The sequence below is a fragment of the Urocitellus parryii genome, chromosome 7, assembly GCF_045843805.1.
Source record: "Urocitellus parryii isolate mUroPar1 chromosome 7, mUroPar1.hap1, whole genome shotgun sequence".
Classification (NCBI taxonomy): domain Eukaryota; kingdom Metazoa; phylum Chordata; class Mammalia; order Rodentia; family Sciuridae; genus Urocitellus; species Urocitellus parryii.
The window spans coordinates 1,320,437-1,347,840 of NC_135537.1; the positions used below are offsets into that span (position 1 = coordinate 1,320,437).

Here is a 27,404-nt window from a genome sequence, read left to right on the forward strand (position 1 = left end):
AGAAACCACCTTGCCTGGTGTCTGTAGGAACCAGGCTGATGGTGCCTCATATGGGCGCCTCACCCCCCAGACACACCCCTAGGCTGTCAGCTCAGGGGCTTCAGGGCTGGGTCCCTGGGACTGTTATTCCCTCTGGCTGGCCCCAGAGCACAGTGCCCTAGTCCTAGCATGGTGACGTGGCTTAGGTTGGCACAGAACTGAGGCAGCTACAGGAGTGAGAGATTCAGGCAGGGCATGAGTGGCCCTGCTCCTGTCATTTTATAGGAGCTGCTGGTCAGTCTGCCTGGTAAGTGGGTAACTGAGCCATGGAAGTAGGAAATGACCCCACACAATGTGTCCTTTGTGTGCACTTGCGGTTTGGGTAGGAGCAAGCCTGCTGTGTGGCAAAGCCACAGTCAGATACTGAGGGCTGAGGGTGTGAGGCTCCAGGCTGTGACTCCAGACACGTTTTGTTATGGGTCTGCTATGGGTGGAGCAGGCTGGGGAGAAGCAGGCCTGAGCCAGGAGGGACCACAGTGGCAGCCTGGGATGGGTGGAGTGGTGGGGTCAGATGGCCTAGGTGTCCCACAAGGAGTGTGGGGCCCCACTGTGACATGAGTATTTGAGCTCATGCTATTCGGCTATCTTCTTGGCTTCCTCCCACAAATGTGCACGTCAGATGGCTCCTCTGGAAGCCCTGCCTTTTGAAACATGTCTCAGTGGAATGGCCCTCACTCTGGGGCGGGGGTGAGACACTGTGATAGGGAATTGGCCGACTTTGTCTTCCACTCCTTGGCTGGATCTTGCTGTGCTCCGGACCCCGGCAGTCCTCTCCATCCCAGCAGGCCACACATAGGCTATAACGTGCTGAACTGGGCTGCCCTGCCTGGGATACCCCAGGCTTGTAGGTAGGACCTCCCTGCCTGTGCTGGGCAGAGCCTCTCCTACCCCAGGAGAGGCACTTTGCCTATGCCACCCTCAGTGAGGGACAGGAAATCCTGCTGACACTGCCTCCACTCTGGCTGCAGTAATGGGCACTGTGCTCCCGCCAGGCCTGCAGCCTTTGCAGACAGCTCAGATCTACGTCACGGTTTTAAATGCTGGAGCAGAGGCCTCTCAGAAATGTATGCCACACGTTCTGTTTAAGATTTTGTAGCCATTTTTCTAAGAGTGCAATTCAGCAATTGTTGGAGAGAAGGCTGCCTGACAGACCTTGCTGGCACTGCGTGCTGCACTGGCTCTGTAGGCAGGGCCCCAGAGTGCATGCGGGCTTTGCGTGCCTTTGCCTATGTGAAGTGTGCTGCCCGTCTGCAGCAGCCTAGGGGAACTTGGGGTTCCTCTTGACTGCAGCAAAGGAGAAAGGGCCTCTGTTGCCCCCACCCAGGAAGTGGGACTTGGATGGAGTGAAACTAGAGGCCTGAAGGGATGGGAGCCCCATTGTGCTGTTCGGGGCCCTCTGAGAATCTATCCAGCAGTCACTGAGCTCAGGTTTTTCCTCCCTCCTACTGTTCTCTGCATCTTGCACATCCTGGCCCAGATAGGCTGTTGGGCCCCTCTTCCCACTGTTGTCCAGCCTTGCCCTTCAGCACTCTCTTAATCTGAATAAGGAGGGACAGTATAGTCCCTTAGGCTGAGCCTTTGAGCTAGATGCTTACTGAGTGCTGGGTGAGCACTTACCAGCCAAGGTTGGGGAGAGCCTCTCAACTCCTAGCCACCCCCAGCTTCGCTCCCTGCTTCTGCCAGCAGGAGCCAGGACACTCCTGCCTAGGACTGTCCCTACTTCTTAAGGCCCTGCACTTCTCCAGTAATCCTGGCCTGTGCCTGGAAACCCCCGCCTCTCATGCTCCTTCAAAGCCAGGCTCAGAGTTGCTCTGGAGGTGCACTTCCTAGTGCCACTCATTGGTGTACCCTGCGCTGTGGAACACTGTCTGTTGTAACCACACTGATTGGCAACTAAAGGCTGATCTGGGAGGAGGCTTCTGCCTTAAGTCCTGCAGCTATGAGTGTGGAGGTGTGGCCACCTGAGCTGTGGGTGGCAGACTGGTGCCTGAGGTAGATGGAGGAAGAGGCCTTACAGGGGAGGTTGGCACAGGAGAGGTATGGGTGGTGGTTCATGTGCCCGCTAGGGAGCGCTTGACCTGGGACCTCTGCCTTCCCTCCAGGTTCTCCGTACCCTACTTGTCTATCAAGCACTCAGCAGCGCTCTGCCACCCAGCTGTGCCAGTGGAGGGATGGGGCCCGTGGCTGCTGCTCACTGCTCGCACCTCAGGCTCAGGTCACCTCTCTCAGGGCACGGGTACCAGGATAGGCCCTAGGCTGGCACACAGCTGGCATTTTGTCAGAAACGACAGTGCTAGTGGGGGAAGGAAAGGCCCTTTGGACTACCGGTGCCAGGAAAAGCAGTTAGGGCCTGTGGAAGCTGCTGTGGCTGGTAATGCTGACTGCTCAGGGCTGCTGTGCCAGAGCTTGGGGTGGGGTTGGCCCCAGGGCCCTCCCTTCAAGGGGACATCAGAGGCCAAGGGAAAGGGTGCTGTCAGCTGAGATGTAAGTGGACTGGGAGGGAGGAAGGTGTATGGAGCAGGAGAGCAGAAATCAATATGGCTTCTAAAGGGCTGAGCCGTGACAGCCTTTGAGGGCTGTCTTCAGCCAGGGAAGGGTACATAGACAGTTTGGAGATATTGAAGAAGTGTCAGGGTAGCTGTCAATAAAAAGCAGATTAGGCAATATACAAAGAAAGTTGAATCATACCAGATTGGGGGCAGAAGCCTGACCGGACGGAAAGCCTGAGCCCAGCAGCTATCCCTGTGGCCTTCCCTCAGCCCAGGAAAGGCCCTCAGCCTGGGCAACACTGCAGAGGCCTGAGAAGCTAGCACCTGATTGCCCCTGCCCTGCCCACTCTGCCTGCATATGGGCCTACTCCCTAGGGACCCTGTTGTTAGGAACTTGATGTGGTTTCCAGGGTCCCTTTGGGCAGGTCATATTCTCCCTGGAGGCCCTATCTTCCTGGCCCACTGGCATGGGTGACTCATGGCTGACCCCTGCAAATTCTCTGCTCAGGTGTGAGTCAGGGACCATTTCCTAGTTGTTTTCATCCCCAAGCTGGGACTAGGGGCTTCTAGAACAGGGCAATGGGGACAGCTCCTCCTGTCTTCCTATGGGCCGCCTTAGTACAGAGGCCTCCTGCTCCCCTGCCTGTTTCTGGGGCTCTGGTGTCAGTGGGGTCTAGGGGTTGCTGGACAGGAAGCTGGGTCTGCAGCTTCTTCCTGAGCGCCAGCTTGTGTTGTGCTTTCTTGATACAGCTGGTGCTGCTTCCTCGGCTCCTAGGCTGGTTTGTGGAGGAGGAGGGGGCAACCTCTTCTCTCTTGGGTTCACCTCAAATGGTTCTTTGCACAAAGTAGTAGTTCCAGGTTCATCTTATTCATTAACCAGTTGTGAAATTAGCAACTCATTTTCTTTAGCTAGTTATTTCCCTTTGCGGTTCCATAAAAATCTGAACTGTTTCTCAACTCTCATCTGCACTAAAGCAGATTAAGAATGTGGCCTTCCAGCCTAGATGCCCTTCAGTAGATGAATGGATAAAGAAAATGTGGTGTGTGTGTATATACACACACACACACACACACTGGAATATTATTCAGCATTAAAAGAGAATAAAGTCCTGGCATTTGCAGGTAAGTGGATGAAGCTGGAGAATATAATGCTAACTGAAGTTAGCCACTCCCAAAAAAACAAATGCTGAATGATTTCTCTGATTTAAGGATGCTGATTTGTAATATGCTGTGGGGGGGGGGATGGGAGGATTAAATGAACTCTAGATAGGGCAAAGGGGAGAAGGGGAAGGGAGGGGGCATGGGAGTAGGAAAGACGGTGGAATGCGATGGTGAAATGCGATGGTTATAAGTACATGCATGAAGGCACGAAGGATGTGACTCTACTTTGTATACAGCCAGAAATATGAAAAATTGTGTGATATATGTGTAATGTGAGTTGTGATGCACTCTGTTGTCATATGTGACAAATTTAAAAAAAAAAAAAAGAGTGTGACCTTGGTCTGAAGGACACCGCCATCTGTGGTGGAGCCACCTAAGGAGGGAAAGCCAGGTTAGTGTACCTGCATGCAGACTGTGAGCAGCGGGTGATGGGGTAGAATCTGACTGCTGGGCTCCTGTCACCTCCTGTTACCCAGTGCAGTCCCACCTCTCTGGGCCCAGTGGCCTCCTCCCCGTCTGCTCTCCAGGAATGAAGTACTCCTGTACAACTAGCTTTTGGGGTGCCTTCAGGCTACCCCTGCGGGCCCCCAGCCCTTCCTGGGAGTAGGGGAGAGGAGGAGGATGCAGTCTGCAGTTGGGCAGTGCTGTGGGCAGGAGCTGGAGCCCTCTGATAGATGGGGCTCATATCCCATTCAAATATGATGCCAGCAGTTTTTCTGTAGTTTGTCTTCCATTGCGGTAGTAAAGTTTTTAATTAGGAAAGCTAATGAGATCGATTAGTCATTAGAAGTGACCTCTGGACGGCGGGCGGAGAGGGCTGCGTGTGTGGGCCTGATAACGCGGAGCGGGCATTGGCGGCAATAAAGGCACAAGGGGCTTGATTTGAGTGAAGCGTGCCGTGGGGGATACATCATGCAGAGAAAAAAATCACAGCCCTGGGAGTCTGTAATGAAGGGAATTAAACCAACATCCTATCTAAATAACATGATTATCTACACAGAACCCTCAGCCAGCAAGGGGTGGGCGGCCTGTGTCCTCGAGGAGGAGGGCGAGGCCCTTCCTGTCTGCAAGCTGGGCTGTCCAGCGGCCCTGCAGCTTTGCCTTCTGCCCACGGGGCGGCCCCAGCCTGCTTCCGGAGTCTCTGTGTACCAGGCAAAGTCTTAGGAGTCCTGGCTCCTGCCTGTCTCTGGGGCCTGGCCCAGGTTGACCCCACAGCCCATTTGTTTAGCTTGTGTCCTCTAGGGTCACTAAGTGCATTCACACTGCCATCTGGGAAGGGCAGGACGAAGTCCCCCGCTGGGCAGGCTGTAGGGGACGTAGCTCCACTGTGGGGCCAGTTAGGGTTGTGTCCTCCCCTCTGTGTCCCACTCCGATGGGAGGCCTGCCCCCCAGGACCACAGGAGAGGTGAGGATTTGTGGGAAGCACACCTCCCAACCCTGACCAGTGACTAGAGGCCACTTTCTAAAAGGGGGTCAGCTTTGTTACTTGCATTTTCTTGGCAGGGTCATTGGGCTCTAGTGAGTCAGCGCAGGAAGTTAGTGAAGACGTCTGACCTGATGGTGGGCCCAGCAGGTAGGGCAGGCCAGAGCCTCAGCTCCCTGCTGCCATCCAGGTGCTGCCTGCTCCTGTCTGTTCCATCTGGGGACGAGCTTCTGGAATTCAGAGTGGTGTCTTCTGGGTAGAGGGGGCAAGGGGCTTCCTAGAGGAAGTAGTATCTGCCAGACCAGGGGGAGAGAATGGACTTTGACCTCTGAGGTCAGGATAAGGCGAAGATGTGCATTGGGGATTGGGAGCAGAGCCTGGCCAGGTCTGGGGACTCCCTGGCCCAGGCTAAAGGAGGGGAGCACAGGCCCCAGTGGGCTAGAGCCTGGCTATGTGGTACCAAGGGGTGTGCCTGTGCCTGGCTTTGTGGTCTGTCCCAGCAGTAAGGTAGGCAGCCCTTGGAGGCCTGAATGGAATGTAGTCAGAGGTGACTGCAGAACAGCAGGTGGGTGGCCTGATGCCTCCCTGTACACCTGGGCACCCTGGGGTTGGGGAACAGTCAGGTGGAGCCCTAAGCTGTGTTCTGGTGGGCACCCCCTCCCCGGCAAGATGCCACACAAGAGAGTGGGGGAAAGAGAGAAACAGGCAGGAGCTGGACCAGGCTGCCCTCTTCTTTCAGACAGAAGCAGGGAGCCTGGGGCTGGTCTCATGGGGGTTGAGGTCGGCTTGGGGTTATTGATAACTTAAGGAATCTCATGTTCTTGAGCTCTTAGTTGGAACTAGCTATTATTGATTTTTGTTGGTCTCTCCTTGCTTGTAAGACCTTGAAAATTCAATTCAACAAACATTTATTTATTGACACCCACTATATACCAGGCTGTCCCTGGTGTACCAAGCACATTTAGCTCAGGGCTAAAGATTCACTGGCTTTGGTCTCTCAGTGAGGACCAGGGGATTCCAAGTTCCTGTTTTTCCCCTGCTACCCCAGAGTCACTGTCATCATAGGCTTGGAGGGTGGGGGGCGCAGGCAGGGAAGGGGAGAGACAGCAAGGGGGACAGACAGAGAGAGGGGAGGTGGAGGGCTTCTGTTGCCGGGCGTGGTGGCAGGCATAAGGAGCTGGCTGCATCCAGTTGTCGCTGTGGCCTCCCCTCAGTGGGCGGCTGCCTCTAGTTTGTGCCTTCAATCCTGGGGACTAGAAGTGGCCCCATATCCACCACTCTCAGGCCACCTGGCCCCACCATCCCCCTGGTCCAGGCTGGGCAGGTGCAGCCTACACTCCCTCCCCTTGCGCCACTGGGGCAGGCTCTCTGGGTGGCTTTGCCCTCTGGGTGGCCTTGCCCTCTGCCTGACCCACCAGCATGTGGGCTAGTGGAGGCCTTGGTAGAGGTTACAACCCTAGTAGAAGTTGGGGGGACCCTGAGGGGCTTTTGCCAACATCTGGATGAAGAGGGGCAATAGCACTTCAGGCTACATGGGTGAGGGCACACTGGGCACGGGGCTTATCTGCTCCCTGCTCTTCCTGAGGACTACATGGCCATGGTGCCACCTCAGGAGTCTGGGCTGAGGGAGGTTTGCTGGTGCAGAGCTCTGGGCAAGGGGTCAGAGGAACTGTAGCAGCTGCTGCTCTGCATATAGTGCAGGGAAGGGGGCCAGGTGAGGGTCCCCAGGGCAAGGGGAAGCTGGGCACAGACTAGAGGGAAGCCAAGGCCACCCAGGCAGACCAGGCAGGGGCTCCTGCTTGGGGCCATGTGCCCAGGGCTGGAGGGACAGCCATGAGAGGTGGCCGTGTAAGCTTTAATTATCTGGGCAGTTAGAGCTGTACATTATGAAAGTCGGGCAATTAGACTCGTTCCTTGAAGCTATGGAGAAATTGCCGGCTATCAAGTGGAAAGGAACTCAGGCAAAACAGATCCTTGCTAATTGCCTGAAACATTCAGCAAGAAAAAAAGCTGTTGTGGATATCGCCCTGCAGAATGTTATGAAAACAGTGATTAAGTACATAAATCTGCCTGGGCTGGTGGTGGCAAGGTGCCTGGAGAGCAGGTGAGCTCTCTGGGACCCCTCCCCCGTGTGGGGCCACAATGCGGGAGCGCCATCTGCCCCAGCCTCCTGTACCAGACCTGGAGTTTGGAGCCTGGGGGGGCAATGGAGGTTCCCCGTATGGATGTTCACCTGGGATGCCCCCCTGTGGGCTGTTACCTGGCTTGCTGGGCTTCTCTGCTTTCCCCTAGGCTAGGCGGTCGGTCACTCAGCATTCTCACCCTGCCTGTCAGGTGACTGTGACTATGAGGATATGTGGAGTCTGTGCCCCACTCTCCTGGAGGCCACACCGAACCCTTGGCTGCCAGGCTCTCTGGGACCATGGGGCCATGTAGGACCAGGTTGGAGCCAGCGGGTGATGTGATGGCCAGCTCAAGAGCAGCCTTGGGCCCCAGGACCCCTGCTGACCTCCTCTAAGCTGACCTGTGCCCTGACTTTTCTCTGTAGTGGCCGGCATGCACACCTTGCGGACTCCACCCGCCAGCAAGGTGATCAAGACTCGCTACCGCATCGTCAAGAAGACGCCAGCTTCTTCTCTCAGTGCCCCACCCTTCACCCTGTCTTCACCCTCCTGGCGAGCCAGGCGGCTCTCGCTGTCCAGGTAGGAGGACCTGGCCCAGACTCCTGGGCTGTTTGGGCATTGGGGGCTGCAGGTGGGGTCCCAGGGGTGCAGGAACAGCCCAGGGAGCTGCATGGTGTATAACATGTTGGCTATACACTATGGCAAACAGCCTGTTTTTTCTGTTTGTTTGGCAATTTGTGCACCATATATATATGGCCAGCTTGTGTGTACTGCACGCACACAAAGACACTTACGCTTGTGTGTGTGCACGTGTGCACACACCCTCCCCTGTTGTTGGCAAGCCTGTTAGCTGGTGGGGCCTCCTGTGCAGTGCTATGGAAGCAGCCACTGCCCAGACAGTTGGGGACCCCATGATGGTCTTCCCTTGGTCATCTCTCAGAGAGAAACTTCTGTTGAGAGGCCAGGCCCTGAGTAGCCTGTCTGGAAGCTGCCAGTGTGTCGATTGTCGAGGGCAGTGCTGTGTGGCTCCTCCTTGCCCTGCCCCGGCTGGAGCACATGCTGACCTGCTGCGGCTGCTGTGTCCAAAAGCTGTGGGGGGTGGGGGCACAGGCGGGCAGCCCCCAAAGAGGAGCCTGTGCTGCCTTCTTGGGGCCTCCCTCTGGTTGAGGTCTTGCCACCCACTAATAGAGGTGGCCCAACTTTTGGGCCCCCAGAAGCCAGGCCCTGGAAGACACAAGAGTCCCTTCCTTTTGTTGCAGTGGGAGCATCCCACCTCCAGCCCGGGGAGGAGTGGTGGGGAGATGGGAAGCAGGCAGTGGCCAAGTCCAGCTCTGGGGGATGGAGGGGCCAGAGGCTGTGGGGCAGGCCCACTGGGCCAAGTGATGCATGCAGGGTCCTGCCACCCTCTATATGGTGGCTGCTTGGCCATTTCCCCTGCTGCTCCCCAAAGGATTCCAGGCCTGAGGCCAATCCCAGGGGATACACCAGGCTGTGTGGACAGAGCCCTGTCTGGGTCTGGGGCCTGTGGCAGGCCAGCCCACCCAGTTTTCTGTCTGAGGCCTACTGGCCTCCCTTACTTCTGGCAACACTAGGTTTGGCCCTGCTGCTTTTCTGGAGGCAATAGCTGGAAGTATATTTTAAATTAATTTTACTGCACTTTTTGTAATATTTTTGTTTTAAATAGATTTATATGCATCTTGGGGGCTATTTCTACAAATTTATGAAGATAATTTTTACTCTCTCGATAAGGTTAAATTTACACCTGCTATTTCCATATTAATTCACATTGCTAAGTGGATCTAATTTTCTTCCGTTTCTCTATCTGGTGAGCATGGCCTTTCCTAATGCAATTTCCCCCTCACTAAATCACTGTGATCGGGAGTCATGATCGAGCTAAATTAACTTAAATTAATTTACTTAATAAGAGCTCCAGATCATCGTGAATGAGGTTCAGATTTATGGGTTTTCAGCTCCTGAGAACCTCCCCTCCTGTGATCGGCATTTGGCCTGATGCCCCTCTTCTCCCAGGGGCATGCATGGTCAGGGGCCTGAGGTGACCTTCCTCAGGGACCTGAGGCCAGGCCCTAGTGGATGAGCAGGTCCTGCAGGAAGGTGGCTGGTGTGGCCCAAGGGTTGCATGTGTACCTGCACCATGCATATCAGCTGTGAGTTGCAAGACCTTCTGCGGAACTGAGCTCATAAGGTAGAGAGTAGGCAGTGGCTCAGCTGTGAGTGTGGCTGGGCAGGAGGCAGGGAGGACAGTGCCCTTGAAGGGCTCAAGTCCCTCAGTCCTTGTCCAGTAGCCTGACTGTGGGCTCCTGGCCTCAGTGCCCTTCCTGCACATGGAAGCAGGGTAGAGCTTCCCCTGGGAGGGTGTGTGAAGAGGCCCTTTCTCTCTTTCCTGACTGCCTCACCCTGGTTCTGTCCAACACCTTGTTAGACATCCAGGACCCTTGAGGTTATGATCCCTGGGCCTGGGGTGGGTTGGGGAAGGGAGCTGAGCTGAAGGATGAATGCAGGTCTCTGGAGGCCTAGCTAGAGGGGTTGCCAGTGGGCTGGGCCTTCTTTCCCCAAGGTCATCATGCCCTGATGTGGCTGCCTGCTCAGCAGTGTGGCTGCCAACCAGCTGCCTGACCTGCTATTGGCTGCATGTGCCTGGGCCTGGCTTGTTGAGGTAGCAGAAAGAGCCTGACTCTGGGTCCAGTGGCTGAGCTGGTGCCTGACTTCCTACTGCCTGCACTCCATCAGAGCCAGGGCCACCTGCATGTGGTTGGCAGGTTCACCTCACTGTGGCCTTGACCCTGCAGTTACTCTGCCCCTCCCTGAGCAATGGGAGGGATTAGGCCAGTGATGGGACTCAGGCTACCACAGACTAAAGGCTACTGCAGTGGTAAGAAAGCAGGTATAGCTACTTGAACTCTACTTACCCGTGCTCGGTCCCCCACCCTGGGAGGCAGGCTGTAGACACAGGTGGGAAGTGAGGCAGGGTGGCCCAGTGGCCTGGTGCTAGCTCAAGTGTGGGGTGGCCCCTGCTCACCCCTGGCGGACACTCACTGTGTTGCAGATTTGGTCACTCGAGAGGGAAGGGGAATCTGCCATCCCACGATGGGCTGAGTTACCATGGGCAAGCCTCTTTCCACTTGGAGCCTCAGTTTCTTATTCTGCCCTTGTGAGGGGATGGCAGGTGGTTAAGTGCAGTGGCCATGGGCACCTGTGTGGAGTCAGATGGGGCCTCAGAGTCCTTGGGGCTGCTGCCTGGTGAGCAGCCTGTTGGCCACGTGTGAGCAGGCCTCCTCGGCTCCACACAACTCCTGCTCCTCGGCTTTGGCATGTCCCTGCCCTCCTTGGAGAGGTTTTCCAGGCTTGAGTCTGGTGGAAAGCACAGGACAAGGACTGCACCTTGAGGGCCTGGAATTTTGTTGATTGAGGAGGGGACAGGGAAATGGCAGCACAGTTTATGGGGAAGCTTGGGCAGGTCCCCCAGAACTCCTCTCTTGCTGCCTATGGCAGCTCTTGCCAGTCCTCTCCTGGGGCCTTTCTGTGCCCCTCCCTTCCTTCTGTTCCCTGCTGAGTGCCAAGGCTTTTACAACTTGGAGAGGGGTCTGATAGAGGCCCTGGGTCTGCTGGACCAGCCAGAGCCCTCAGGACCCCTCTTCAGGCCTCACTATTGTGCTGGGAAGGGGAGCTCTTTGTGCCCTGGGCTGTCAGCGCTCCTCTTGTTCTGGGGAGAGGACACAGGGTGATCATCTGTACTGCTTTGGGGAAGTTGCAGAAGCTCTTCTTCCCCTCGCTGTGGCAGCTCCAAGGCCTGAGATGGGTGGTGGCATAGCTGCCCACTGTGGCTGTTGCCCCCACTCTTTTGCCCTGTGAAGCATTTGCTCTCGGCACCTTAGAAAGGTGGCAGGCATTGTGAGCCATGTTGACAGCCATGCTTATAGGAAGGGATGGGCAGCTCCCTCCTACGACTAGCGCTCTCTGCACTGGACATGGAGCAACAGGGGCACAGAAGGTCATCTGGGAGTTAGCTGGTGGCCTTAGATTGTCTCAGCTAGTCAGTGTTTGTCCCTGTCCAGACAGGAGGCCAGAGGCTGCTGAGCAGAGCCCTTAGGTCTTCTGGGTGATGCCAGCCAGCACCTCTGAGGATCCATGTGCCCACTGAGGCCATTTGCCCTGGCCGGACAAGCATGTATAAGCCAGGGACAGAGAGAGAGAGAGGGCAAAAAGGACTCTGCCTTTGAGAGGCAGTGTCGGTGGTTTAACGTCCATCCTGTCCTGCAGACGTCTGGCCTTGGGGCTGTTTGGGTGTAGGGACAGGAGATGATGGGAGCAGTGCAGGCCATGTGCCACCCAGCCCTAGGAGGCTGCTGTGTAGGATCAGGTTGCTCTGTGGAATGAGGTGCCCGTCTCCTGCCTGGGGAACTAGACTGGACAGGTTCAACAGGACAGAGCTGTTGCTCAGGTCCAGTCCCTGGGAACCCACAGCACAGGCCGCCCTGCACTCCCCCATCTTCCTGTGACAGTCCTGAGGACTGAATCACCACTGCCGCCTGGGCACAGGGCCTGTCCCCGGGGAGCCAGACCCAGAACCAGCCCAGGGGCTCCGAGCGTGTCTGTGCAGGCCTGGGATCTGAGGTGCACAGGCAGGAGGCCAGCAGAGGGTCCCTCCCGAGCCCTCCCAGGACTGGGGCTCACATCCACGAGTCAGTTTTTTGTTGTTCTGAGATTTGTGGATTTGCTGTGTCGTCGCCAGCTCCCAGCAAGTTCATTAATCTGAACTGAAGCTGAAATGTGACTTATATCCCTAAACTGCCTGTCACTTTTTTTCTCTCTCTAAATTCGTTTGACATGAAAGTGCGAAATAAACAGAAGCTGCTGTGCTTAAGCAGATGAATCGGAGGCTTTTCCATCCGACTACAAATGGTCCTGTCACAGGCTCTTGCTGGCTGGGCTGCCTTATTTTATTTTATTTTATTTTGTGTCTGAGCAGTAAATCTTAAGTAATCTCTGTGCAGTTTGACGAGGTTTAGGCCAAGATTTTGAAAGGCTCTGAAACACTTCTCCGAAGTGACGTCTCATTAAAGAGGATTCAGGCTGGCGACGGGAGGCGTCCCTGCCGCGGTAGTCCTGGCTCCCGTGTGCTCCCCTCTGTGTGTCTCCTTAATGAGGGGTTTGCCCACACAGCCCAGCCACCAGCCACTGCACTGCTCTGCCTCCTGCCTGCTCCATGGTACATGGCGGCCCTGACAGCATCACCAGCTGCCCACTTAACAGCAGGCATTCACCTCTCGAGGCTCAGGAAGCTGGCAGTCTGAGAGCAGGGTGCCCACAGATTCAGTATCTAGTGAGGGCCTATTCTGATTTACTGGGGGACTTCTGTCGTTGTCACAGGCAAGGAGAGAAAGGGAAAGGAAGAGGAAGGAGAGGAGGGAGAAGCTGTGAGGCATGCTCTCTGGGGCTAGGGCTTCAACATAGGGACTTTAAGGGGTACAAACATTCAGTCCATGCCAAGGTGTGCCCTGCCAAGACCAACTGGAGCTGAGATTCCACAGCCTCCTGACGGGCCCAAAGGGTGTGTTTGTGCGAGGAGCCTGGGGTGACCCTCACAAGACCGGTGCTCCCTCCTCCAGGACTGCTTCCCTCACAGTCCTCCCTGGGTCTGCACTGCCTTGGCAGGCCTGGCTCGTGCCTTCACCCTCTGGTCCCTGACAGTGTTTGGAGCCCTGCTTGGCTCAGCCCAGGCTGGGACCCTGTTACAGGCTAGCTGGGAATGGCCCCAGACACCAAGGGTGGCAGAAATGTAGGTTTAGTGGCTTGCAGGGGTCTGCAGGGACCTAGACAGCAGGTCCTGGGGGGAAGGCAGTCAGGAAGCAGGTGGTTTCAGGAACGGCCTCTGCTGGAGAGACCCTGAGACCTGTCCAAGATGGGAGGATTTGGGGTGGCAGGCTCACAGAAGGTTCCTCTGGAGGCAGGGCCCACACGGATGGGGCAAAGGCAGCACAGTCTATGCCAGTAGGGCCTTCCTGTAGGCTTGGCGAAGGACCCAGAATGTTTGCTGACATCTGGTGATGAGACGTGGAGGGGTTGGGTTTATGTGAAAGGCAGTCCCACGGGCTGGCCAGGGGGGTATTAGGGTAGGTGAGAAGCAGCTGCCAAGGTAGTAGCATTGCTCTGGACACACCTCAGAGCCACCTGTGGACATCTCCAGGGTTTGCTCCTAGGGGGTGAGTTGCCTGTTCCCCCAACTTTTCTCTGGTCATGGAGCCCAGGATGCTTTGGACCTTCGCCCAACCCTAACCCCTGGAGGTAGGGGGTGTTGAAGGGCTGCTGTCAGCCGTGCCTGGTTCAGTCCAGTCCCCAAGCACCTTGGTAGTGGCCCAGGGCCCCACAGTGGCTGTGCTTGTGAGTAGTTCATACAAATAGTCTAAAGGACCCTGGGGCTGAAGACAGTGCCGCATGCCTGTGAAATGCTTAGAATAATGGGATTGACATTTCTGGTTTGGGTTAATGGAGTAGCAGAGTTTTGAATTGGTTCTATTAAAAATGAAAGTGTCTCTGTCTCAGGGAAGGAGCCCTTTCCACTGCTTTTGTGTTGAGTGCCAGCACCGGTACTGGTCCAGAAGGCCTGCTTCAGGGCCAGCCTACAAGGGCCAAGGGTAGCTGTGACCCAGAAAGCTCTGCCGGACCTGCAGCCAGGGCTGTCCTGGTTTTGTGTTGTGAGAAGGGGTGGCCTGGCCTGGACCCTCTGCCCTGCCAAGAGTGCTTCCTCGGCTGGGCAGGGCTTTCCTGCTGGTCTCAGCAGAGGGGCTGTATAGGATCATGGTGCCTCGTGTAGCTGCCTGGCTCCATGCCTAACTCCTCAGGAAAGAGCCCCTGGGCTGGGCTGCTCCATGCCTGCTTTCCAGGGTCCTCAGGGAAGCTGCTGCTGGGTGGTGTCTGTTGTGTGAGCACAGTGCCAGGGAAAGCCCCCTGTGGAGTGTCACAGGAAGCTCTTCCCCACGGGTCCTCCCCTTGTAGGCTTTGAGTGCTGGGAGCCAGCTTAGCCAAACGCTTCCTAGGAGGTAGACTGCATGGACTGCTGCCTTCATCCTGTCTTCTGTCTACCCCAGTCTCCGTTTTCCCTTTCCAAACACTGAGCTTTGGGGTGCCCCACAGGCTGTGAGTGGTGGAGGAAAGGGTGGCACTGCCATGGCAGAGCTGGGCCTGGACAGGCTACTCTCCCAGCTGAAGTCTTGTTGAAGGCTGAAGTCCCTCAGTGCCACAGACTGTCAGGCCTGCTTGTCCCTCGTCCTGGAACCCAGGACACCCAGTTCTCCTGAGGCTTCCCCTGAGGCCTGGAGCTTCTCTTCCAAGTCCCTCAGCATTCACAGCAACTTTGGGCTTAGTGGGGGCCCTGACCAGTAGGGTCCCCAAGAAGGCAGACCTGCATGGTGTGAGCAGGTCAAGGGGCTTCTCACGAGAGTCTCTGGGACTTGCGTATAAACCATGGCTCTGCCCTTCAGCCTTCCTTCTCTATCCCCTGGTCCCAGGAAGCCCTGTTCCAGATCCTCCACTGTGCCTGTCACTCTTACAGGGTTGTCCTAGCCCAGCTCCATTTCCCAGTCCCCTTGGACTATGGGGTATCAATAGGCCTGGGTAGCGATGGCAGGACAACAGGGGACCTCCATCCAGGAGTATGGTGCCACATGTGGCGAGAACATGGTTAGGAGCATTGCTGTCCATTTTGGGTGCCTGGTACTCCTCGAGACCTAGGAGCCACCACAGCCTCCCTGACCCCCTTTCCTCACCTCAGTATCAGCATTAAAGACACAAGTCAAGACACCCACAGCATTGCCCTAGGCCAGGAGGTCTGGATGCAAGCAATCTGAAGTACTTCTTCAAGGCCAAGAGGGAAGGGTGCAGTGTCTGGTACTGCAGATTCTGGGAGAGCCAGGCCTCCAAATGGTCAGCATAGAGGGGCTCTTGTGGGGGCTGAGGTTTTTAACTAGGTCACCCTTGTATTTCACTTGCCTGGAGACATCAGAGAAGCCCAGTGGAGGAACATTCTGCACCATATCTGGCCTCCACTCTAGGCACGTGAGCATGGCAAGACCAGGCAAGGCCTTGGCATCCCCTTCTGCCTAAAGGTTGATGCTCAGCCACAGAGACATGCCCTCAAGTGCCAATTTGAGGGGCACAGAGGTTCCAGTCAGAGCCTTTGCAGCTTGGGTCAGAACCTGGCAGTAAGCAGGGCCTGGCTTCTTGGGAGACGATGCCTCGCTGCCCAGGGCCTCGGTCAGAGGCACTGTTTCCCCTGGCCAGGGTCCAGGGCTCCTGCTTTGTTCCTTTGCTCATCCAGTAGTTCTTTCACTCACCAGTGCTGTTTGAGGCCTGCTCCTGACTCAGGGCCCTGCCTGACTGGACGCTGTAACACAGCAGATCTCCATCCCCTGGGCTGAGAGGTACAGCAGGGCCTGGAGACTGCTCTCAGGGCCTCTTGGTAGCTGTGGCCCCTGTCAGTGAGTGAGCAGCCATGTGCATAGTTGGGGCTCCCTGGCATAGGAAGTGGCATGCCCCATGCTGGGAGACGCCAAGGAGCCCACACAGGAGGCCAGACAAGTGCCTACACAGAGGCTCCACGGGACCTTGAGCAGAGGGAGCTGGCCTTGGAGGGCAAGTGTGAGGTTCTAGAGTGACTGAGTGGCCCTGGACATGGCAGGCCAGCTTCCCTGTTCCGGCTCCCCTTGTGGGATGGTCAGCTGGCAGGCATAAAATCCGAGTCCAGGCTTGGTCTGGCCACTGAGTGCCCATAGGCACTACAGCACAGGGTCTGCCCTGCCCACCCTAGGCCTGTTAAGACCTCAGCCTGTAGACAGCTGCTTCTGACAGGTCTGAAAGGCCGTGGCACTATGTCTGGGCAGGTGGATGATGCTGGCCCAGGGCTGCCACATGCCTGAAGCTGACCTGCTCTTTGGCTTCTGGCCCAAGGGAACCGCAGGCTGCCTCTCTCCTCACTTTGTGTTAGTAGGAGAGAGGAGTGTCGCCCTGTGGTTCCTGGGTTCATTCTCCTTCCCTCTCCTAACTAGTCTTGAGTTTAATATCTTTAGATTACTTGGTATTTTGATATACTTCTACACTTGCATAAAAGTTGCAAAAATATTTCATATAATCTCCACACATACTTTACCTGAATTTACCAGTTGTTGGCATTTGTCCCAATCTCTTTGTTGTACCGTTTGGAGCCTGTGTGCCCCTTGTGCTTACATGTGAGGGCATGTCTCTGGCTGACATCAGCCTCCAAGCAGGAGGGGCCTCTGAGGCCGTGTGTAGTCTTGCTACTTGCACATGTTCAGAGCAGAGACCAGGTGTGCGGAATGTCCCTCCACTGGACTCATCTGATGCCTGCAGAATGAGGTATTTTGACAGGGAAACTATGGCCAGTGGTGTGTGTGTCCCTGGGCTGCCCTGCATGGACACTAGGGCCAGAGCTGCTGGCTGGCTTCTGAAGTGCAGAGTGCTCTGAGCAGTGTGGGGAGAACAGAGCACTCCCGCATCCTGCGGTTTTTCACATCTTTTTGTGGCTTTCTCGCCCCCACCTTCCTTCTGTGCTGCTTGGTGGCACTGACAAAGCAGTGACCCCTTGCTTTGTCCTACATGCGTCTTTTTTATAACAGCTCAGGGCCCACGTTGCTACAATCTGTTGTTGTCATCATTTATTTTGGTCTGTGCTTGGCCTGGGAAGCATTTCCCGGCCACCCTGGGACTTTGGACGTGGCTGTTTTTCCCTGGGTGCTACCTCACTCTCTGCCTGACAGGGTGCTTCAGAGTCACCCTGGACTTCCTTTCCATGGCCCTGGATGTGCAGTATCGTGGCTCCCTGCCATGCTGTGACATCCAGCTGGTTCTCTGTGATACACAGGACAGCCCCGATGGCCAAGTACCAGTAGTGCTGAGACCCAGGCTTGGGCGAGCATGTCCTGCTGTGCGTCATTGCTCCTGGCCCTTGGGTCTCGCCCTCACACACGCACAGGTGCCTGCTTGTAGTGTCAGTCACACTCTAACCCTACTGCCTGGGGTAGGCGACCCTCCTCCACCAGCCTCAATTCGTGGCCATGTGCTTATTCACTCAAGCCTGAAGTGCAGGTTTTAGAACTGCAGTTACCACTGAGAAAAGAAGCATACCAACCAGAGTTCCCATTGGTTCTTGGTTCTTTCTTCAGGTAAAATTTGCATACTGTTAGACGTGGAAGTCCAGGTGTCCAAGTTTGTGAGTGGACAGGTGTCTGTGTGTGCAGTGTGTGCCTCTGTGGAGGTGCACTCCTGTCTCCCTGCCAGTGTGCCTCTAGCCCTGGCAGTACCCCATTCAGATTCTGCACAGTGGGCTGGCTTGCCTGTTCTGGAGTGACACGTGTGTGACCGTCCCTGCCTTGCTAGCCCAGTGGGGGACCTGACTCTGTGGTTGCTGGTTACTGTCAAGGTGCGTCCCTCACCATGTGCTACATGGTGCATGGATCCTCTTTGGGTGGGCTCTAGAGCTGGTATTGGTTCGGGAAGCATGAGTGAGGGCTGCTGGCGCCTGTTGCCCTTCAGTGTGGCATCCAGATGAGCACTTCCCTGCTATCCCAGCTCTTGATAGGAGCTGCTGGGGCCTGGGCAAAGTGCCTGTCAAGATTGTATGAAGTGGGCCAGCCTCGTCCCAAAGCGTGGACCCTTTCTGTTCCCGCCAGGCTTGCACACTGTGGCCTGTGGCACTGTCTCTGGTTCCCCTGGTGACTGATGATGCTCATGGGCTACCTCGAAGCTCTGTCTTCCTCTGTGAGAGAGGTGTCCGTGTTGAGTGTGTGTTTTGTTTTGTCTTCCATCCCTAAGCCATAGGAGCGCGTGCCTCCCCTTGCTGGGTCAGCCTAACTGGGGCTTAGTTTTAGGCGCAAGAGTCCCATGGTGGGCACAGGGATGGGGGCTTGTGGCCTCGGGGGCTCATATTTCTCTGACTGCCATTCCCTGCTTGTCTGCTGGGGCTCCACTCAAGGCCTGCGCCCTCCCTCAGCCTCTGTCCAGTGTCAGGTGAGGATGCAGAACACCCAGATGAGCACTTCCCTGCCAGCCCAGCTCTTGATAGGTGCTGCTGCCCACCAGTATCGCTGAACTCCAGGCCCTGGTTGTGCTGACTCTGCTAGGACCCACTTGGGGGCTACAGGCTCCTTCCCATTTTGTGTGGGGCAGGGTCCCGTGCTCACATCTCAGGGACATTGTTGACCCTCTGTTCCCTGCCTACTCACATGTGTCCCTCTTAAACCTGGCCAGACCCTGGACTGACTGAGCACATCTGTCCCTACTGCCAGGGTTGCTCATTCATGTTCTAGCTGACATTCTGGAATTTGAGAATCAGGTAAAGAAACCAAAGCACGATGTTTGCTGCAGGAGGCAGGGGTCTGCAGAGGCGGCCCCCGGCCCCTGTGAAGGAGGAGTCTGGTGGGCCCCAGGTGTGGTCAGCCTGTGAGCAAGGGTCTCAAGCCCACACTGGCCCAGTGGAGGGCACATGGGGATGACTCCCAGAGCCCCTTCCCTTGCCCCATGTTGCCCGGGCTTCCCCACATGGTGCTGAAGCAGGTCTCCTTCGGCAGGTTTTTTAGAATTTTATTTTATGAGAACAGGCGGTTACGGCTCCCCAAGTGCTGTAAAAGTTAATGTGATGGCCTCCCTGCGCCTGTGCTCATTTTTATAATTTTTTATTTTATGAAACAGGACAGGGAGCTTAGTGACTTATTACTATTCATTTCGTTTCAATGCAGTAAATATTGATTCAGTTGGGGGTTTTCAATTTAAACCACTCGGCGATTATATAAAATATTACTGGCCTCTGAAATTATGCTTACCGATCCCTTCGGCTGCTCATTAAGGAAGGAGTGCAATTTTTAGACCCCTTTGCCTTCATCATTCTAATAAATGGGCCGAGATACGTTTTTGCACGGAAGGTACCATAGACGCTGCTGGCAGGGGCTTGACAGCACCGTGCAGCTCTTAATTTGGAAGTCGTTCTGAAGCGCGCCGTGGTTATTTATTTATTTCTGTCTGTTGGAGGCAGATCGGCTGGCCTTGTAGCTCAGGCCGTCAGTGGAACTGGGGCTGTAGGGCTGAGCTGGCAGCCTTCCTAGCTGGATGCCTGCTGCCCCTGCTGGCTATGGGCAGCCCAGGACCCCATGTCCTCTTTTGGCCTTTGGGGAAGGGATGGAGAGGAGAGCCAGCCTTCCCAGGGCATGAGCTGGCCCCGAGCAGCACCCCAAGGCTGGGACATCCCTGAAGGTCAGCTGAATCCTTGGGACCTCATCCAGAGAAAGGGAGGGGACTTTTTCTAAGAGATCTTAGAACCCAACCCTGCTGACAGGTGGGCCAGAGTCAGGCCTGAGACAGGAGTCCCTGAGGCCGGGCCCTGCTGGTGCCCAAGACAGCTCTTCCTGCTCTTTTGCCGTCTGATAGTGTGTGCACACCACACAGTGCCCACACAGGTGTGGGCAGCAAGTTGCAGTGCTCCCCAGGCCACCCTGGCATCAGAGCAGGAGGCCAATTGGCACTTCTGGGTCCACTTCTGTTCTTAGCCATTCTGTCTCCACCTGGATGGGCAGCTTCTGGTGGGGAGCTCTTGGTTGGCCCTGCGGCCAGGGTAAGTGTGCTCTGGACTGAGAGTGCCCCGGTAGGCTGCAGGGACCCCTGCTCCCAGGCAGAGGCAGGGCCTGAGCCATATCCCAGCTGCCTCCCAAGATAGCACAGGTGCCTGGAACGGGGTAGGGCAGGGCTGAGGCCCGTGGACTCTTCTGCCACTCCATGGCAGCCCCCTGCAACTTGGCAGTCAGTTTGTACCTCTACTTCCTCAGTGGGCTGTGAGACAAGCTTGTGGCTGGAGGGGGTGTGACACCAGCTGAGGGGAGGGGGGAGGATTGGTCCAGAGGTGAGGAGGAGCTCAACAGTTGGGGTCATGAACTTGGGCCCTGGAATTGGCTTATGGGAGGGAGGGCAGGACAGGTACAGCCCCCTTCTGCTCCCATCTCAGGTGGAGACCTGCTCTCCAACCCAGTGGGCCTCCTGTGGTCTCAGTGGCCCTCTAGTGGAGCAATAGGTTGGTGGAGTGGGTGGTGAGGAGGGCACCTGGAGGGCACTGGAGGTGCTGGGAGCAACAGTCCCACAAAGACTCATGCCCGTACCTCTTCCCTGCCCTGAAGTCTGCCCTGAGGCCTTCTGCATGGCCCCTTTCCTGTCTGTCTCCCAGGCCCTCTCTTGGCTCAGTTTCTGTGCTGTGCGTTTGGTTTCTCCCTGTCTGTCTTTTCTGCTCATTTCTCTGGCCCTGCTCCTGCTCCACCATGTCACTTTCCTCTGTGGCAGTCCTCTGTGCCCTCATTTTCTCTTTTCTCTCTGCATCCAGCCATACTCAGGTGCTGTGGCCCCAGCAGGGGACGCGGGTCGCTCCCAGTGTTCCTGGGAAGTGTGCTTTGGGCGGGGGAGGTGGGGCTTCCCAGCAGAGGCGCACTCCTGCCGCAGCTCTCCTGAGTGCAGGCCTGAGGGACAGCCTAGGCTCCATGCTCCGCTCCTCCCAGGCCCACCCACCCTGTCCTCTCTGGCTGGAACCTTGCAGTCCCATGTATTCCCTGATTCCCACCCCGACAGTCCACCCAATCCCTGCTGAGCTAGGTTGGTAGCGAGGGAGATTCTCATTGTACCCCCTGGGGCTGCTGTGGCACCCGCTCCTGAGCCCTGTGTACAGCACATGGACTCTGATCCTTGGGATGGGAGAGTGACGTCTTGGCCCTTCTCATTGGCTTGTGGGCAGCTGTGGTCCTGCTGCAGGCCTCTAGGCTGGCCTCCAGGAGGAGCATCGCAAAGTCAGGCAGGTGAGACTTCTGGGTCTGGCTGTGGATGGGCATCCCTGTCCCTGTTGTGGGTGAGCCCTGAGTGGCAAGACTAAGGAAGGCCTTGTGAGACACTGCCACAGCAAAGCCACAGGCAACATGTGGCCTTCCTGTGGTTTGCAGTAACCCACAGGGATGGGCCCTGGGAAACGCAGTGCCAGAGCTGGCAGGTGTGCGCTTTCACCTGGCCCAAGGTGGTTGGCAAGGAGTGCCCAGAAGTGCCTGTTAGGTCTCTCCTGTGGGATTTGTGGGGAGCCGCCCACAGCCTGAGGGGAGTCCACTGACTGCCTCCCCAACCCCACTGATCCAGTAGGAGGGTCCTTTGAGACATGGAGTAGAGGAGAGTGGAGGCACCAACCTGACAGCAGGAGACAAATTGCCCTCATCACAGCGCCACCTGGCTGCTCTACTCCATTAAATACCATTTTAAGTGGCACTTTTACCCTGGTTTTAGAGGTGGTAGTAAAGTATTGTTCAAATAATCAATATCATACCTAACTCCCCACATACATCAACCCTTCAGCTGATCACCTCATCGCGTCACCTCTCAGGCCTGGGACCAGGGTCTGACTGGCAGGCAGGTATGGCCATGCCCGGGGCCTGGGGGAGCACGGCACCTCAGGGGACAGGCTCATGTGCTGCCTGCCATACTGCAGGGCTCAGGTGGGCTACCAGGGTCCTGCTGTGCACTGTTGAGTAGGAGGGTGCCAGGGTCATGACATAGTGGGATGGAGGAGGGAACGAGGCTCCCGCAGGGCACTGGGCCCCTGGGAGATGGGGCGAGGTCCTTCCCTTGGGCTGTCCTTCCCCATCTCTCTACCTTGCCTCTCCTCTCCCTCCTCATATTGCCGTGTCCTCAGAGATGGTACTTCAGTGACACCTATCTCCACTCCCCTCCCACAGTTCAGGGGCCCTTGGTGAGGGGTCTCTCCTTGTGCCCATGAGGGAGGTGGGCTTCCTGCCCCTGGCTCCAGAGGCTTCTTCCTTCCATGCCACCCTCCCCCAGCCCCGAGGCTGTTGTGCCACCTGGGGCAGTTTTAAGGAGTCAGCTTAGGGGTGTTTCCTGAGGTGCAGGCGGACTGGGGTCCAGCCAGGCCTGTTGTTTTGCTGCTTTCCCCAAGTCAGCAGGGTGCCTGTGGCTGCCCATCCACTCCCCAGAGCCAGCAGCCCCCAGTGTAATTTGCGGTGGGATGTCTGTTAAGATTGCGTCCACTTCCCAAGTCAGCACTTAATTGGCAAGGCGCTTGATTTAACAGCGTGGGAGCCTCCACCGGAAAAATGGCTTGAATAAATCACTGCCCGACGCCAGAAAATAGATATAATCTCAGCATTAACTACATTAATAGTAGCAGGAGCCGAATTAAGAAAGCCATAAAGCACAGGCGGGGAGCATAAATTATGGCCCGCTCCTCCCCTCGGGTCTGAGAGGGTGGGCCTGGGCGGGGCAGGGGCTCCAAGGCACAGGCCCATCTGTGGTCAGCCTGGGATAGAAGGGAGATGCAGGCCTGTGGCCTTGGCCCTCCCCACTGTTCCCCCACTCCACAGGGCTACAGGCATGTGACCAAGTTCTGGGCCTGGGGGGACGGGGGGGCTCCTGGGAGGTTGACTGGTGGCTCAGCCCTTCCATCCTGGCTCCTGCTTGCTCAGGGGCTGGCATAGCAGCCACTGCCCCGCAGTGCCAGCAGGTGCCGGTGCCAGGATGGCCCTTGTGTGCATGCCTGTGGAGCAGAGTGCAGAACAGGGCTGGGGTCTCACTGAGAAGCCCCCATAAATTATGTGCCCCCTGTCTGGATGCAGAGGTGGCACAGCTGGGCCACCTGCTGCCATCCACCTGGGGCCTGGTCTTCCTTATTCTTATGGGGGCCTAGGTGGCCTCTCCACCGACTGGGCCACTGCATGGGCCTGGTGGCCTGGGCATTCACTGGTTTAGGGACAGCCAGGCCAGGCATGCCTTTCAGACAGATCAGTGCTTGGACAGCGAGCAGAGGAGAGTGTGTCCCTGGGGGGCTTCATTTTAGTTTGGCTCATAGCCTTTCTCAGGTTCGTTGTTGTCTCTGGCCTGCCTCCTCCCTGCGGATCTGAAGTGCCCTTTCGGTGCTGAGGATGTCCCTGGGTCCTGTTCCTCAGTGGTCCTTTTGTCTTTCGGTGTGTGAGGATTCACACTGGAAGCTCTTTGCTTTTTCCCTGCACTGAGTCGGCTTGCTCAGAGACTGATGTGTTTGGTGCTCAGAGCAGCTTCCTCCTGCCGGCTGGGTGCTGCAGCAGCCCCAGTGCCTCTGGCCTCTGGGGCCCCAGAGTGTACAGTCGTGGAAGCATAGGGTGGGAGCAAAATGGCTGTTCCCGTTGCCCAACACTGCTGTGCACTGGATTGTGCTTCACCAGAGCCCCTAAGTGCTGAAGCCCAGACCCTGGTTTGACTGTCTCTGAGATGAGGTCTTCAGGAGGCATAAAGGTAAGGATCAGTCAGGTGTGTGTGGTTGTCGTCGGGCTGAGTGGCTACTTGTGAGGAGAGGAAGAGATGATGCCCACAAGGAGGGGCAGCCCCGTGAGAGCAGTGGGAGGGAAGGCGCTGCCTGCAGCCAGGAGAGCCTCACCAGAAAGCCAGGGGACAGCCCATGCCCGCCCCCCAGCCTGGGTCTCTAGGCTCTGGGTGTGCAGTGTGGCACCGACCTTCCCTGCCAGCTGGGTTATGCCCCGCTGTGCAGATGGGCCATTCTGTGTCTGTGTTGCTGTTGACAGGTGCAGGGTGCCTTCAGCTGTGCTGGGCATGTCTCTGGGTGGCGGGGAGCTGTGTTCCTGTGGAGCTGCTGCCTCCGGGAGGGATGCTGAGCCCGCTGGTCTCCCTTGGTGATGCCTCAGCCTTAGTCACTCCAGCGCAACTGTTCAGGGGTCCAGGGCCCTGGCCAGCTCCTCTAGGTCGTCTTTCCTGGTGGAGTCATGCTGGTGATGTGTGGTGGCATTGCACAGAGGTCTTACTTGGTGTCTCCTGATGAGCAAGAGATGCTGAGCATGTTTTCGTTCGCTCAGTGCTCCACGGCTGTGCTCTTTGGGGGAGCGCCTCTCGGATCCTTTGTTTCTCTTCACATTCGCCTTATTGATCTGTTGGAGTTCGTTGTGTATCATGGACACAGAACTCTCTCACAGGAACTCTACGGCTAAGCCACACCCCGTTGCTAAGACTTGCTTTTTAATGATGTCTGGTTTATTGATCATTTCTTTTACAAATAGTGCTTTTGTATTCTGCGTATGAAATATTTGCCTACACAAGGTTATTGGAACATGCACATTTAAACCTGTGATCCTTTTGGAGTGTTTTTTTGTTGGTTTTTTTGTTTGTTTGTTTTGTTTGTTTGTTTTTGGTGCCCAAGATTGAACTCAGGGGCACTTAACCACAGAGCCACATCCCCAACCATTTTTTATATTTTTATTTAGAGATAGGGTCTCACTGAATTGCTTAGGGCCTCACTAAGTTGCAGAGGCTGGCTTTGAATTTGAGGATCTTGCCTCAGCCTCCCAAGCCTCTGGGATTATAGGCGCCCAGCTTGAGTTAATTTTTGCTTGTGACCAGAAGTAGGTGTGGTTCAAGGTTCTTTTGTTTCCTCACGGAGATACTCTGTTGAAATGAGCCTGACTTGTCCAAGTGCAGGGGTATCAGCTCTCACCCAGGTACAGGAGGTTAGGGCTGTCTCTGGCCTTCCCATCCTTACCATAGACTCATTGATGTATGTTCTTCGTGATTCCTGGATGTTTATTCTTCCAGGTGAAGTTCAGGAATGTTGGGTCCTGACCTCAGCCTTCCCCAGCAACCATCCTCCAAACCAGCAGCATGTGCTCTATATTCTTGCCATCTCACCCACTTGGGCAAGGTCCTAGGAGGCCGAGCCTCACTGCATGTGCCTCCTGTTCTCAGTACCTCAGGAGCAGCCTTGTGCTGGGCTTCTTTCTGTGAGCCTCTCACCCCCGCTGTGGAGATCTCCCTGCGTGTTCCACCCGGGGTCTTGCTGATGCCAGGAGGCTGTGGGTTTCCACGTGTCTTTACTTTTCGATCAGCCACCTATTCACCCTCTGAATCTAATGCACTCTGTTGTGCCTCATAGGCCTTCCCTGCATGTGTGGTGGCAAGGCTTCCTGGCTGCATTAGGGCCTACTGAGGTCATCCCTCGTCCGGGCAGCCAGCTGGATTTGCTGTCTGATCCTAGGAGATCTGTTTCACAGGTCAGGAGTGTGTCGCTGTGAACCCGCTTGGACACCAGGCCCAGCCCTTCCCCTCATGAGCTGCACACATCAAGTGGGTTCTGGGTCAGCAGCCAGGAAACCTGGGTGGCACTAAGTACAGACGATTGAGGGCACTGTCCAGGGCCCATGCCAGCCATGCCCGCAGAGGGCCAGTGTACCGGCCACAGGGCCCCAGCTTTCTGCCCATGGAGCTGAACTCTGCTTTCTGGAGTAGGGCCATTAAGGTCCAGCAGTACCTGTTTTTTGCAGTTGACGTACAAAGCACCAATAGCTTCAGCTGAAATGGATTTTTAAAAGTGTCATTTTATGGAGAATTTTACTTTCCATCTTGTTGTTTATTAGGCTCTTAAAGGGAAAGCTTGTAATGCATCCATTGATCGAAATACCAATTGAATAGATGTGAGCACATAAAACACATAGAATAGTCCCGGTCCCTCATGATGGAGCAGCAGCGTTTGTAATGGAGGCAATGCAATTAGTATCGCCCACCACCACGCCAGCTGGGGTGGGGGGGCCCTGAATCGTTGTTATTCACGATGGGGGAGCGACGGTGGGGCTGGGTCCCTCCCTCCCACCTGAAGGAGGCCCGAGGTGCTGCAGTAGAGCCCTGCCAAGGAGCCCAGCGGGCTGCCCTCTGCCCTGGCTCAGTCTGTGTCCTCACACACACCTGCCTGCAGCCCTTTCCACCGGCCAACCTGCCAGAGCCCAGGCCGTGGCCTCCTTTCCCTGCTTAGCACTGGGCCTGGGTCGCCCGTTGCCTGCCACTGTGAGCCTGGTATCACATCATCCCATTGTAGGGATGACGCCTGGAGGCTTGGAGGCCTCAGGGCCTCTGGTCCAGCCCAAGGCCCTTTTCCTCAATGTGGCCCCCAGGACTCCAGCGTGGTCTCAACTCCCACATAGGCCTGTGGCCCTGTTGCCCACCTGCTAGAGGCTTGTCTTGGGTAGCTGAGCTGCTGGACAGCCTCTACACGCATGCCATGGGTGGACCTGAGGCCGCCCAGTGCAGCCTGAGCAGTCTTCAGTCAGGTCCTGTAGCCTTGGAGCAGGAGCTGCCGTGTCCTCATGGTTTGGCCATGGGCTTTGGGGCATGGTGGGCTGGGCACAAGAGGCGGCAGTTAAGTGGCAGATGGAGTAAGGTTTTTTGAGGTCAGGAGGCCATAGCCATCATGAATTCATGCCTGTGTGTCCTCTGAGTCATCAGGTTTCAGCTCGGTAATGCAGAGGCAGGCCTGGTCCATGGGCACATAGTCAATGGGTCCCCAGAGCACCGAGCCTGCTTAGTCACGCTAGCCTCATGCCTCTGCCCTCCCAGGCCCTCCCCTGAAGGACTGTCCTCATCCAGGGACCTAGGGTACTGGACTGCCCCAGGTCGCGTGGGCTTGACCTGCTGAGGTGAGTCCTCTAGTTGGGGCTTGTGAGGCCTAGGCTGGGGGGCCGTGCTGTGCAGCAAGAGGGAGGCGGCGAGCTGGTCCACCCCACTACTCGCGCACACCTGCATGTGCACACACACATCACACCTACTCAGCGTGCACACACACACCATCATGCACACACTCGCCCATGCTCGCCCTCCCTGGCTGAGCAGTATGGTGGGCCGTCGTCGTTTCCGGTGGAAAGCCCCGCTAAGCAGTTTAGTGCCTGTCACGGCAGCTTCGCCTGACCTACTTGGGGATTCGCCGTGCGAGCTGCCTCTTCTGCTGACTGCGCACTCCCGCTAGCTCAGCTTCGAGCTTCAAAAACCGTGCTCCATTTCCTGAAAAATGCTTCCCTGGTCGTTTTCTCTGCTCCCCCGCTGGCCTGCCCATCTCTTGCATTGTCACCAGTGGCCAGAGTGCCCTGGCTTAGGGGACAACTGGCTCTGCAGCCCATGCACTACCCCTCCCCAACCGACCACATTGGGGTCAGCACCCTACTTGGAGGGCTTTCGTTCCCTCTAACCCCTGTCCTTCTCTCCATCCCCCCCACTCCCTGTGTGCTCAGCCTGTGCTGCCAGGCTGTGTCCCTCACTGGCTCATCATTGCTGGCTTCTGCCAAGCAAGCCTGCCTCATTCCT

At 56.4% G+C, this 27,404-nt stretch overlaps 1 protein-coding gene across 3 annotated transcripts in view; it reads left to right on the forward strand.

Moving 5' to 3' along the window:
• The window catches only part of Zc3h3 (zinc finger CCCH-type containing 3), an 84,504-nt gene that overhangs the window by 24,091 nt on the left and 33,009 nt on the right, over nt 1-27,404 (forward strand). For all 3 annotated transcript variants that reach the window (XM_026409839.2, XM_026409840.2, XM_077801389.1), the window contains exon 4: nt 7,661-7,814. In XM_026409839.2, the coding sequence (XP_026265624.2) occupies nt 7,661-7,814 (154 nt within the window). The remainder of the gene's footprint in view (nt 1-7,660; nt 7,815-27,404) is intronic.